General features: G+C 40.8%; 1 protein-coding gene across 3 annotated transcripts in view; it reads right to left on the bottom strand.

Annotated features, from left to right (window-relative positions):
• LOC126298763 (uncharacterized) overlaps window positions 1-13906 on the bottom strand; it is a 367391-nt gene that overhangs the window by 129024 nt on the left and 224461 nt on the right. For 2 of the 3 annotated variants that reach the window (XM_049990213.1, XM_049990214.1), the window contains one exon: window positions 6380-6433. The exons of the other annotated variant lie outside the window; for it this stretch is intronic. In XM_049990213.1, the coding sequence (XP_049846170.1) occupies window positions 6380-6433 (54 nt within the window). The remainder of the gene's footprint in view (window positions 1-6379; window positions 6434-13906) is intronic. 3 annotated transcript variants of the gene reach the window in all.

Raw genomic sequence — 13906 nt, forward strand, 5'->3', positions numbered from 1 at the left:
CCTTATAAATCATCCAAAGGGACCAATGCTTTCATATGGAGCTGCTGCTAAAATTTGTTAGAAAGTTAAAGACATTCGTTGCGAAGTGGGTCAAACGATATTTAGAGTTTGGAAATGTAGATGATTTACGCCCGCATCTCGTGGTCGTGCGGTAGCGTTCTCGCTTCCCGGGTTCGATTCCCGGCGGCGTCAGAGATTTTCTCTTCCTCGTGATGGCTGGGTGTTGTGTGCTGTCCTTAGATTAGTTAGATTTAAGTAGTTCTAAGTTCTAGGGGACTGATGACCACAGATGTTAAGTCCCCTAGTACTCAGAGCCATTTGAACCATTTTTTGGATGATTTACCGGAGAGAGGACTAAGATGCCAAGCTATAATCTATAACAGTGGCTGGTCCAGGCGGAGATTCGAGTCCTCCCTCGGACATGTGTGTGTGTGTGTGTGTGTGTGTGTGTGTGTGTGTGTGTGTGTGTGTGTGTGTGTGTGTGTGTGTGTTTGTCCTTAGGATAGTTTAGGTTAAGTAGTGTGTAAGCTTAGGGACTGATGACCTCAGCAGTTAAGTCCCATAACATTTCACACACATTTGAACATTTGATAAGAGTGGCGACTGGATTAGCTAGTAGGTAATTGTGAAATTAGTAATAACATGTATTTGTATGTTAACATATATTTATAATAGCGTCTTTTATTTCATACAGATATCAACGTACACTTTCTTGAGGAACTGACTGTACGCTGTGACTCAGGGAACCATCCGGTCTTGTCTTAACCAACACATTGAGGAAAGGTATCTGACCTTCATTTTCAAGTTCAATCGTGAATTCTATATACGACAGATGGAATTTAAATGTTCCAGGAACTCTTGAAGCTTTTCCGCTCCATTTGGCCACACAAAAAATTAAAATATCGCCGACCATCACATCCATGAGAGTTGGAAAACGACGAAGGAATTTGCGTTTCACGGAGTATCAGTTACTGCTCTGTAAAACAGTAGAGCATCAAAGGACGCAGTGGACATCGGGAATCGAACACGGCTATAAATAGTGGCGTGAGACCAACAATAGCTCAAAGTCTGGTTGGAGTCCACGTAGCGAGGACTCATAATAGCAAAACTCGCAGCACTTGAAGAAGACAGAGGGGTCGGTCGTCGCAATATTGTACAGAAAATAGAAACAACTGATCGGTTGAACACCCGGAAGCTCACTATTAGGCACTGTCACAGTCTGAAACTTCTGACTGTTGCTGAGTGACAAAAATACGTTGCAACGCAGCAAAATGGAAGAGATTTACTTGCTTATGATATCTCTCCAAACATACACACTGTTTGAACACTTTACACTTTTTTTTTATAAGGTCTGTTCTGTAAAAATTTTGCAATTGATTTTAAAGTGACTTCCTGATAAGCTACAGATCTTAAACTTTAAACATACCGTCTATCAAGTAAGAGCGTGTTCGGCATTACACAGACGGTAAAAGATAGCGTTTCAGTTCTATCACAACCAAACAGGGGAACCTTTGTCCTTCATGCAATGTTCATAAAGCATTAGCTTACTTTTTTTAAAATTCTTGATTGATATACACAAGAAGAGACATGAGTACAGTTTACACGTCTCGTTTATAAAAGGTGTTTGATGCCGATTGCCTAACGTTGCTTTATCGACAGAAATGAAAACTGGATACTGTAACAAGGCAATGATCCGATGCGCTTCAGAAAGCTTTGCAGCTACTGGAAAAGGGAGGAAGGTGTTCGAGTCAAAGTCGCCTGACGCTAATACTACTGAAAATGTTTGGTCTTACATCAAAAAGATGTTGTAAGGAAAAATTATCTTCAGTTTGAAACAGCTGTCAACGCGAATTTGACACTTCTGGAGGTCCCTTCCACTTGAATATGCGGAAAACTTCGATTCAAGCAAGCCTCGGAGATGTCACGCGATTATCGACGCTCCGGGTGACTGGTCATATTATTAGCGGTAGTTGCATTTTTCTTTTGTTTACATATGACGTATGTACATGTTTTAGTTTGTTGTCACACATTTCTCCACTGATTAACCCGATCACGATCTTATTCAAGAGACTGTAGCTCAGAACTGGGTGACAATGCGATATTACCTCGCTTTCTTGTCTAATACGAACAATACGAGACTGAAATAGAAGGGAGAACCGATGCAGGTACTCAAAGTACCCTGCGCCACACACCGTCAGGTGGCTTGCGGAGTATGGATGTAGATGTAGAATGTGTGGCTCAGGATTCCTTGCGTACCACTGTTATTTTCCCATTTTCCTCTTCCAGTCGGGAATGCTTCGCAGTAAGAACGATTGCTGGTAAGCTTCCGTGTGAGTTCGATTACCTCTAACTTATACCTTCACGGTCCTCTTGCGAGATAGACGTAGGAAGAAGCCAACATATCTTTTGACTACTGAAGACAAACTGAAATAAACCTTAAATGTACCACATATCTTTGTTGTTGTCTCATCCATATGTTTGCAATTGATTGACAAATTTCACATACAAAAGACTAAAAAGCAGAAAGAAATTATTTAAATAAAAACTTGTTTATTTTACACGTTTTTTAAACGCAGTAAAAAGTAGAAAATGTTTCTCCTAACCCCATACAGATTCTTAACCATGTACAGATAGTCCTGAAAATTTGTGTTTGTGAACTTTAATAGTTATGACAATACTTCTAACATTTAAAACGAAAAACGTGGAGCACATGCAACAGATAATAGTAAGGAGTGTAGAAAGAAGCTGTCGTTGAAAAGAATCGTACAACAATTCATATCAGTTAGAGCACAGTAAAACTGTTGGTGACATAGGTGAACTATTTATGCACCAATTACCTGTTGATTGCGTCCCATGTTTTTCGTTTTATATTTTACAAATATTGTCATAACTATTAAAAATTCACAAGGACACATTTTCAGGACTATCTGTGTAGGAATAGGAATCAGTATGGGTCTAGGAAAACTTTTTTCTACTAGGTAGCCCGTCTAAAAAAAGTGTTCAATTAAATAGTTTTTTCATTTATATGATTCTCCTCCTGTTATCTTGCCTAATCCACATACAATATTTACGTGTAATGTCAAAATTCTTTTTCAGGAGGTTTTTATCTGATCCTTATTGGTTCGAGGCCAACTTACATTTCATTGGCGACCGCGATATATTGTACAGAAATATTTTACTTAAGAAAATATTCAAGTTTTAAGAACTGGTAAAAACACATGCACTCAAAACTTCGATCCCACTAATAAGCGCTTGATTCAGGATTGTTATATCACATTTTGCAGCCGTATTTTCTTCTATATAAATAAAATTTTCTTCTGTCAGTTTTTTTTAGTTTAGGAAATACTAATATCCAAAAATAATATTGCCACATGAAACACAAATTATTAAAATTGTAGAATGTTAGCCATCCAAAATTCCTTTATTACCATTTTGTAGCCTCAAGTTCTCTGTTGATAAAAAAATGAATATAATTGCTTGGCAAAACCTGTTACTTAATGAAATATGCAAAATATAAGATTCTGTTTCTAGAATAATCTCACCCGTGTTTCTTAGAAAATGCGGGAGAAATATGCTCATCCCAAAATCCTTTCATGAAAGTAGATCTCAATATAACAGCCAATAAAAGAATTCACAGTCAACAGTTAAACAAAATAACTGATAAGTAATGCGTACAACAATGCTTCTGACTTCTGTCGTTTATGTCATTATTACAAATAAAATTAATCTGTATTTTAACTTTTGATATTGTTTGTAGAAAATTTATAATGCGAGTCCTTAAATATGCATCATGAACAGTGTCTTAAGTAGTAGTTAGATAGTCAATCAGACATGTTGTGGAAGTCGTCTTTAAGCATACACTTTCGGACATTCACTGCAAGTCACCGCCATGCTAAAGTCTTGTTTAGTCAGTGTGAGTCCCCTCCAGCAGTTACGTACTCATAGAACAGTACTGGAGTATTGTTAATTGCCACTCATACAAGCAGATTAGACTCCATCGAGTCTATGCAGGTTACTGTCCAGGTTCTGTGATAAGTTAGGTGCAGTTTCAACTGCAAGCTGACTATCATGTGAATGGTCCTGAAAATAGATGCAATTTGTCTGCAATTTAAATTTGTGAAGTTTCACCTTGGTTACTGGAAATACTTACAAGTATATATTTTTCCGTTAGTTGAACCACAGAGAAGTCATCACACGTACATAAGATCAATGATATTACAACTTGTCAGGTAAAGTAGACCAAGAGGCCCTGGTCAAACTTAGAACCGAGTAGCCTAGACAAGAAATCGCGGTTGTAATGAATAGTAGGCATAATTAGTAGCGTTGTTAATGGGGGAAGATACCAATACTCACAATATGACAAGTTCGATCGAGCATGGGTTTGCTCCTACGTTGAACACAAGCGCCAGAGGCAACTTCAAGTTCACAACTGCTACAGTGAAATGTCGACGGAGTACTGCAGCCTTGATCAGGGCTTATCTAAATTGTATCTTGACCACTCAGTACTTCAAATACTTTCGATTGCAAAAACAAGCGATTTCAGTCAAAACTAAATTTATAGTTTAGTGTAATTTTTTTGTATCTGCCTGCAGTAGTTTGTCCTGATTAATAGTGGCATACAGGAGACATAATTGGTATCGTATTTAAAATGTTCACCTAAGGAATGAGTTATTAAATACGAGCCCACATGTTTATTAGTTCTGAACTGAACTGCATATTAATGAGAATTACCCTATATGCTACCTGACAACTTATATTTGAAATTACGAAATGTGTTGGAGCACAAACGCTGTTGGCATTGCTTGCTCTAATTTCAGTACCATGTATTTGGGTTTGTATGACTGCGAACCTTAACTGACGTGACTTTATGTTGATGCAAATGTGTGACGGCTTGTGTTTCCCTGTGCGATCTTGATTACTGTGTTTCGTATGTTGAGACCTTACTGCGTTGTATAAACACGGCGAGGTGCAAATACATGTGCTCGGTGATCAATATTTTGCCTCATGTTCCCTTCAGCGATTTTTCGGTGTTTAAATGTGTTATGCTGTTATTTTTTTAAGTAGTTTATTTGGTTCATGTACGAATACTGTGTCTTGTGTGGTACGCAACAAATTGTGATTACTTAGGTCACAACCAGTTCCAGTTAATTATGAGCAATGGATAGATTATTGAAGGAAATTAAAGTTTATTGTGTTGCAATCGTGGTGGTATATTGCGAGTCTGACACTCAGGTAGTGTTATAGCTTCTCTATACATCCGTTTGTCTACTTTTTGGACAGTCCAGAGTGACTTTAGCACGGTCACTATTTCTCGTTTCGTGAACTGCAGAGAAAGGTCATATTTTGCGAAAGCGTGAGAAAAGCTGATGAGAGCTGTTCCGCTATAAGATCTACGCCGAATGACGTAGCAGCTGAGGCAAAGTATATAAATTTGATAGATGTCAAGTCGAAATGCCTTATCCAGATTCGGATTTAATTTACTTAGTTCCACTTCGTTTCCCTCTTCCATATCAAGGGGAGACGAGGTTACGACTATTGATAAATTATCATACCGCAAATTTATATATACTATCAAACGTCTAAAGTGACACATCAAAATTAATGCTCATACCATGACTCGAACCTAAATTTCCTGATTTTTATGAACAGTGTCGCCTTAACTATGAGGCTCTCCAATTTAGTTGGGCTGAAAACGAATTTTTATTAGTAATATTCTGTATAGTAAAGTTCTTAATTACTCTCCGTAGAAATGTTTTATATGTTTCTAAGGTGTCTAAACTAAACGTTTACAATTAGTTTTGCTTACATTGATTGGAAGCTCCATATATATAACTTTCTATAGAAAAGTATAGTTTTCGACTAGAGCAGACTAACAAAAAATCGGTATCGGAAGGCGAATACGTAAGTCTTCTATACCAGACATGTAATACAAGTTACACGCGAGCTTTCTCGTGCAGCCTTGTCAAACTGAGGCTGTCGATGTGAGGTCAGACACTAGAGGCAAACAACAAGCATTTATTTCTTGCACTCCCATTAACCCGTGAGAAGGCATACACGTGGCAGTTTAAATTAATTGGTGCATGCAAAAAATGCAGATTGACTTGACGGCTGTGCGGTTAGTGACAATCCATAAATCCAAGGATCTACCTTAAGATCCCCTGTAGCCTTAGTTCCTTTTCTGTAGGTAACATGACTATAATCGCTGGCAATCTTTTTAAATTGTTAAGAACAGAGTTACACTGTGGTTCGGGGTTACACGTTAAAATTTAATTTCCCGCGTAACTGACTGAGTGAGTCACTTCTCGGGTTAGAGGATAGTAAGGGCACATCAATTGGAACAGGACCATGCCCAGTAAAGCGCTGTTACGTGCAAACAAACCTTCGGACTGTGGTCAGCTTTACGTATGCACATACTACACATCTTCTTGAACATCTGCAACAAAGGAAATACTTAGTTCACTATCCCCAAAATACGAGCGTGAATGTCAAATCATTTTTCCATCATGATTTTCACATTTTTTAACCCATAAACAAAAGTGGGGTCGTACTTTTTCACTCTCAATAAAGAAGTATGTTTACTTCTTGTGAGAAGCGTTTGATTAATGAAAACGACATGGATGCACAATTAATGAAATATGTTTCGGAAAATATATTGTTGCAGTTCGAAAAAAAGCGTCAGCATTGAAAAAAGAAAGCTAAAGGTTGACAAGAAATCTGTCTTAGTCTAAAAGGATATCGTCCACACCAGTACGTGGACGATGGGACAGTTCTGGTTGGTTGGTTGATTTGGTGGAAGGGAAGGAAACAGCGAGGTCATCGGTCCCATCGGATTAGTTAAGGATGGGGACGGAAGTGGGCCATGCCCTTTCAAAGGAACCATCCCGGCATTTGTCTGAAGCGATTTAGGGAAATCACGGAGAATCTAAATCAGGATGGCTGGAGGCCGGTTTGAATCGTCGTCTTCCCGAATGCGAGTCCAGTGTGATAACCACTGAGCCACCTCACTCGGTGGACAGTTCTGGGTAGAAGCAATGGTATTTCAGTGCCTGCAATCATCTGCTTTCTGTTTGTGGCAGACTCAGGAATTGGAAATACACTGCGATGCTTTCAGCAGATGAAGAGCAAAGAATGTATGTTACTCTCTTTGAGTAATACGTCTGCCGTGTACGAATATACACTTCTGAAAATTGAAAAAAGAACACATTGACACCGGTGTGTCAGACCCACCATACTTGCTCCGGACACTGCGAGAGGGCTGTACAAGCAATGATCACACGCACGGCACAGCGGACACACCAGAAACCGCGGTGTTGGCCGTCGAATGGCGCTAGCTGCGCAGCATTTGTGCACCGCCGCCGTCAGTGTCAGCCAGTTTGCCGTGGCATACGGAGCTCCATCGCAGTCTTTAACACTGGTAGCATGCCGCGACAGCGTGGACGTGAACCGTATCTGCAGTTGACGGACGTTGAGCGAGGCGTATAGTGGGCATGTGGGAGGCCGGGTGGACGTACCGCCGAATTGCTCAACACGTAGGGCGTGAGGTCTCCACAGTACATCGATGTTGTCGCCAGTGGTCGGCGAAAGGTGCACGTGCCCGTCGACCTGGGACCGGACCACAGCGACGCACGGATGCACGCCAAGACCGTAGGATCCTACGCAGTGCCGTAGGGGACCGCACCGTCACTTCCCAGCAAATTAGGGACACTGTTGCTCCTGGGGTATCGGCGAGGACCATTCGCAACCGTCTCCATGAAGCTGGGCTACGGTCCCGCACACCGTTAGGCCGTCTTCCGCTCACGCCCCAACATCGTGCAGCCCGCCTCCAGTGGTGTCGCGACAGGCGTGAATGGATGGACGAATGGTGACGTGTCGTCTTCAGCGATGAGAGTCGCTTCTGCCTTGGTGCCAATGATGGTCGTGTGCGTGTTTGGCGCCGTGCAGGTGAGCGCCACAATCAGGACTGCATACGACCTAGGCACACAGGGCCAACACCCGGCATCATGGTGTGGGGAGCGATCTCCTACACTGGCCGTACACCTCTGGTGATCGTCGAGGGGACACTGAATAGTGCATGGTACATCCAAACCGTCATCGAACCCATCGTTCTACCATTCCTAGACCGGCAAGGGAACTTGCTCTTCCAACAGGACAATGCACGTCCCCATGTATCCCGTGCCACCCAACGTGCTCTAGAAGGTGTAAGTCAACTACCCTGGCCAGCAAGATCTCCGGATCTGTCCCCCATTAAGCATGTTTGGGACTGGATGAAGCGTCGTCTCACGCGGTCTGCACGTCCAGCACGAACGCTGGTCCAACTGAGGCGCCAGGTTGAAATGGCATGGCAAGCCGTTCCACAGGACTACATCCAGCATCTCTACGATCGTCTCCATGGGAGAATAGCAGCCTGCATTGCTGCGAAAGGTGGATATACACTGTACTAGTGCCGACATTGTGCATGCTCTGTTGCCTGTGTCTATGTGCCTGTGGTTCTGTCAGTGTGATCATGTGATGTATCTGACCCCAGGAATGTGTCAATAATGTTTCCCCTTCCTGGGACAATGAATTCACGGTGTTCTTATTTCAATTTCCAGGAGTGTATGTACATATCACTGTCGTAGTATCCACAGTGAACGTAATCATGACGAACTATAATAAGGTGTACGACATATTATTAAAATAGTACACAGCTGTTCATGAGCACCATTAATTCTTGACGTCTGTGTTGCTCTCGTTTGAGTGCCGTATCGACTGCTGATGAGGGTTAGAAGAAGGCCATACTTGGATCACACATTACGCAGAACCCTCGGCCATATATTCCAAATCGGAGTTTCCTACAGTCTGTTTTCAGTTGCTCCTCCCATACATATCGTATGAAATCAAAGAAATTCTGGTCTTTACTGAGAGTTATGAACGAAAGCACACTCATCACTGGTATAGTATTCTACAATACTTATTATTTATTTCACAAATCGATTTTCGGCTGTTACACCATTAGCAGGTGTTGAAATGGTGCATAACTGTGCTGTATTGGCACATTTAGTTGCATTGATTGAATTTTCCGTCGGTTCTTGGTAGAATATTTTATACATTTGTGAATGAAAACACACAAAACACTGGTGTTATATTCTACAATATGATTTATTTCTTTACTTATTTTTCAGTGCAATGAAATGTTCCAAAACAGAACAGTCAACCGTATTTAAACACCTGATGATGGCGTAAGAGCCTAAAACCGGTTTGTGAAATAAATAATAAATATTGTAGAATATTACAGAAGTGTTATGAAATAAATGATAAATATTGTAGACTATTACAGAAGTGTCGTGTGTGTTTTCATTCATAAATGTATAAAAATTTTACCAAGAACCGAGGGAATAATCAACGCAATACTGAGATTTATCGACAGGCGTTCTTCCCGCATACCATTCGTGAACAATGAGGAAAGAGAAGAAATAATAGGAGAAAGCAAAGTGAACTTCGCCACATGCCATAATGCGGCTTGTGGAGCAAATGTGTAAATTGGCATTTCTGTTATGGCGAAGCCTACTCCCTGCCAGTTTTCATCATTACTGAAGCCACAAACCACGTTACTTTGGAAATGAATGAAAGTAAGAACGACTGGGGGTTTGGAGTGGGGGGTGGGGGAGGGTTGGGTTGGGTTGTTTGAGGGGGAGGAGACCAAACAGCAAGGTCATCGGTCTGATCGGATTAGGAAAGGAACTCGGCCGTGCCCTTTCGAAGGAACCAACCCGGCATTAACTGGAGCGATTTAGGGAAATTACGGAAAACCTAAATAGGATGGCCGGACACTGGATCGAACCGTCGTCCTCCCGAATGAGAGTCCAGTGTGCTAGCCACTGCGCCACCTCGCTCGGTAAGTGCGACTCGGTTACGGGAAAAAGACCAACAACAGACAAACCGAAACATGATTTACGAAGCAGGCAAATATTTGGATTAATTTTACTTTCCTGGAAATCTGAGAAATACTGCAACGGCTCAGTTGATTCAGTCTCGATCAGCAACTAACATCTCTGAAAATAAATATTTTGATGGGGAATAAACTACAGGCAGCAATCGTGTACAAAGCAATCGAAACAGAAACGAAACTACTAAAAGTCTGCTTACTAACAACTTCTTTTCTAAGTACAAGAAAAACAGGCCTGAAATCTATAAAAGTTTGCTTACTAACAGTCCGCCTGAGTGTAGCTCAACGAAGGGAAGTGAGTCCTGGCAACGTGAGCACCACACAGCATGTTATTCTTCTGAAAGAAGCGGATGGTATTCGTAAATGTATGACAAAGAAAAAATAGAGAGGGGTACACAATAAAAAAAATATCCAAGTTCTACTACACTTCAAGTTGCCCAAAAATGAGTATCTGTACTTCTAGGCAGGTAATGCGATTGGGCTACCTATATCCACAATTTATACGAATTCTGAATTACTTCAAAAACATTTGTTACCCGACTCCATCACTGGCGACAACGCATGACTTGTGAATACGCCAGTTAATAGAGCATGCTGCTTATTGGATATGAATATAGCCAGTGGTGGTCGTAAACTGTGAACAGATAAAATGATTGAATATAGTAATGGCTTTGTTAGAACATCTTATTTTAGTAAAAACTAAACATTTCTCGTGGAAGTTCTATAGTTGTTTGCTTCAGCTGCCCAATTACTGGACTAGCGTCACGCGTTTATCTGTTGAGAATTTTATTAATATCCTGATGTGCACAACGTAAATCACTTTCTCCCATCAAAATTAGTTTCAGCCAACTGCCCACCTATCTTTTTGGACTTAAATTGTACTTCACTTTCAAAGAGATTGCGAAAGACTGCAGCAACATCAAAAACCGTAGGACATATCTATTCCTTCTAAAAAACGTTGAAATATTAAGCGATAAAAAAGGTTTTAACAAACAGATAAGGGACTGTCGCTTTGGTTGTACAGTACATATACGCGGTAAGCACTTATATTGGTCAGGGCTTTGCGCTCACTGAGATCTTGTCATCGTGTAGAACTTTGGTAACGGTAAGCTTTATTAGCGTTGTGCTAAAGTTATATAATAAATAATTATTTGTCGAAACAATTCATAAGTTACAAGATGTATTAAGAATAGGAAATAATAACGACGGATTACAATAACTCACTTCGTCATGGTTTGCTGATTTCAGATATGGATTTATATTTCAAAGGTGTCAGGCGATAATTCCAGCGGAATTGGACGGAAATTCTAATTACAGCAGGCACTTCAAGGAGCAAAGACTCAACTGCTGTTTTCACATGAGAAAAATCTTACGACTTAACGAGGTGGACTGGGAGACGAAAGTCGTAGATACGGAAAGACTACTGCTCCATAAACGACCACTTTGGCAATATCCGGTGTAACAAATGAGTGCGTGGATCAGTTCTTTTGCATCGCCTTTGGGTGTCCACGCAGCGCCGGGTGCAAAAATTACTAGCGACTCACAGAAAAATTTATACATTTCATTATAAAGCGGACCAGCTTAAAAATTTAGGTGACACTAAGACCGGCGTAAATTTTAAACAGAGTTTATTCCACCAAAATGGATTAGAAGGATCATTCGAAACCAGGGAGTATGTACTTGATACAAGCAGGCGTGTGAGAAAATACCAACAATCAATTCCGCAGAATATTAAAGTTCATACTCAGTTCAGTTTAAGACAAACTACATAATTAGTTTATAGAAATTCCAACAGCGTTCAACAATTCCTTGCCTATCATCGAACTAATCTCATTCTTAAATGTTCAGAATGATTCGTAATTTGTAGTATGTCGCACTCGAGACTAACACAGAAATGTTTATGAATATCGAAGAACTTTAGACTATGTACGATACTAGTGAATGCGCGTGAGTCGCCACCCAAACCGCCATACGACACGACTACCCGCTACTACCGAGTTCGCAAAACATTGTTCGCTGTCTCCATAGAGCTGACTGGGAGGGACGTAGCTAGGTAATCTGGCCTTTGGTGTGGAGTTTTAGCTTGCCACCCCCCACCCACCCTCCCCCTCTACACCGCACCCCCAACAACCTTCCAAAAACATCCCACAATTTTTTCTTTTTTTGTGGAAACAGATTTTTACGCTAGTGGTTAAGTAAGCAAAGTATACTGTTAACAATTTCGAAAAGAGATTTTATGAATTGAAAAAAGGAAAAAAGCACTTTTATAAATAACACAGTTTAATTTATTATTAATGAAGCAGTATAACTAACCAAAGGTCTTCTTCGCGATAGATGACTTTAGTATCTACATCCACATATACGTCTGCATGAGCATAGATACATACTCTGCAAGCCAGCGTACGGTGGGTGGAGGAGGGTACCCCTACAACTACTAGGCATTTCCTTCCCTGTTCCGTTCGCAAATACAGCGAAGGAAAGATGACAGGTTATACACGTCCATATTAGTTCTAATTTCTCATATCTTATCTTCATGGTTCTTAAGCGAAATGTATTTTGGCGGCAGCAGAATCATCCTGCAGTCAGCTTAAAAGACTGGCACTCTAAACTTTCTCAATAATGTTGCTTGAAACGAGCGTCACCTTACCTCCAGGAATTCCCATTTTAGTTCCTGGAGTATTTCCGTAATACTTGCGAGTTGTTTGAACCTAGAGGTAACAAACCTAGGAGCCCTCCTCTGAACTGCTGAATTGTTTCGATCTCTTACTTTAATCCGACCTGGTGCGGATCCCAAACACCCGAGAAGTACTTAAAAATAAGTCCCACTAACGTCCTGTATGTGGTCTCCTTTACAGATGAACCACACTCCCCCTAAATTTTCCCCATAAACAGACGCTCAAGTATTTAAACGATGTGACTGTGTCGAGCAGGATACTACTAATGTCGTTCCCGAACATTACGGGTTTGTTTTTCCAACTCATCCACATTAACTTACATCTCTCTATATTTAGAGCTAGCTGCCATTCATCACATCAGCTAGAAATTTTATCGAAGTCATCTTGTATCATCCTACAATCACTCACCTTCGACACCTTACCGTACAGCTCAGCATCATCAGCAGACGATCGCAGATGAGGATCTCTTCCTTTTAAATCTTTCTGCTTAAAATTATGAAATTGTACATCAAACTCTTTACTTTTAGCTACACTATTTTCGGCTGACAAAATTACCGAATTGGAGAAGCTATCGAAACGGACAAGGTTAAGAAAAATCCCTACTCCAAAGTAGTTACGTATTCGGAAAATTCATATTCAATCACGAACGCCGGTCGCAGTGGCCAAGCGGTTCTAGGCGCTACAGTCTGGAACCGCGCGACCGCTACGGTCTCAGGTTCGAATCCTGCGTGGAGCATGGATGTGTGTGATGTCCTTAGGTTAGCTAGGTTTAAGTAGTTCTAAGTTCTAGGGGACTGATGACCTCAGAAGTTAAGTCCCATAGTGCTCAGAGCCATTTTTTGAACAATCACGAACTGAAAGAATCTTAAAGGTATACAAACAAGAGATTCTTGTTTCGGAATTTTGGTAGGTTACAGGAATATTCTTAATCGTGGAATTTCTGCCATGACATTATCGTAAAAAAAATTCGTCATAATTCTCAACTAAACTTTGTGCCATTGTGGATCATTTCGTTTCTTGGGTTTTAATCGGATTACAGGATTCTAAAACAACAAAATGATCTTATATACGTTCCATGGTTTTGCAACTTATGTCATGTACATTTGCAACTGCATGACTAGTCTGCATCTTAGAATTATGTGCCTGGCGCAGGTTTCATTTAACCACCTTCAAGCTATTTCTCTACCATTCCACCCTCGAAGAGCACGCTGGAGAAAGGAACACTTAAATCTTACTACCGTGCGAGCTATAATTTCTCTTACTTAATTACAATGGCCATTTCTTCCTCTAGGTGGGGGTCAACAAA

This window comes from Schistocerca gregaria, chromosome X, assembly GCF_023897955.1.
Source record: "Schistocerca gregaria isolate iqSchGreg1 chromosome X, iqSchGreg1.2, whole genome shotgun sequence".
NCBI lineage: Eukaryota > Metazoa > Arthropoda > Insecta > Orthoptera > Acrididae > Schistocerca > Schistocerca gregaria.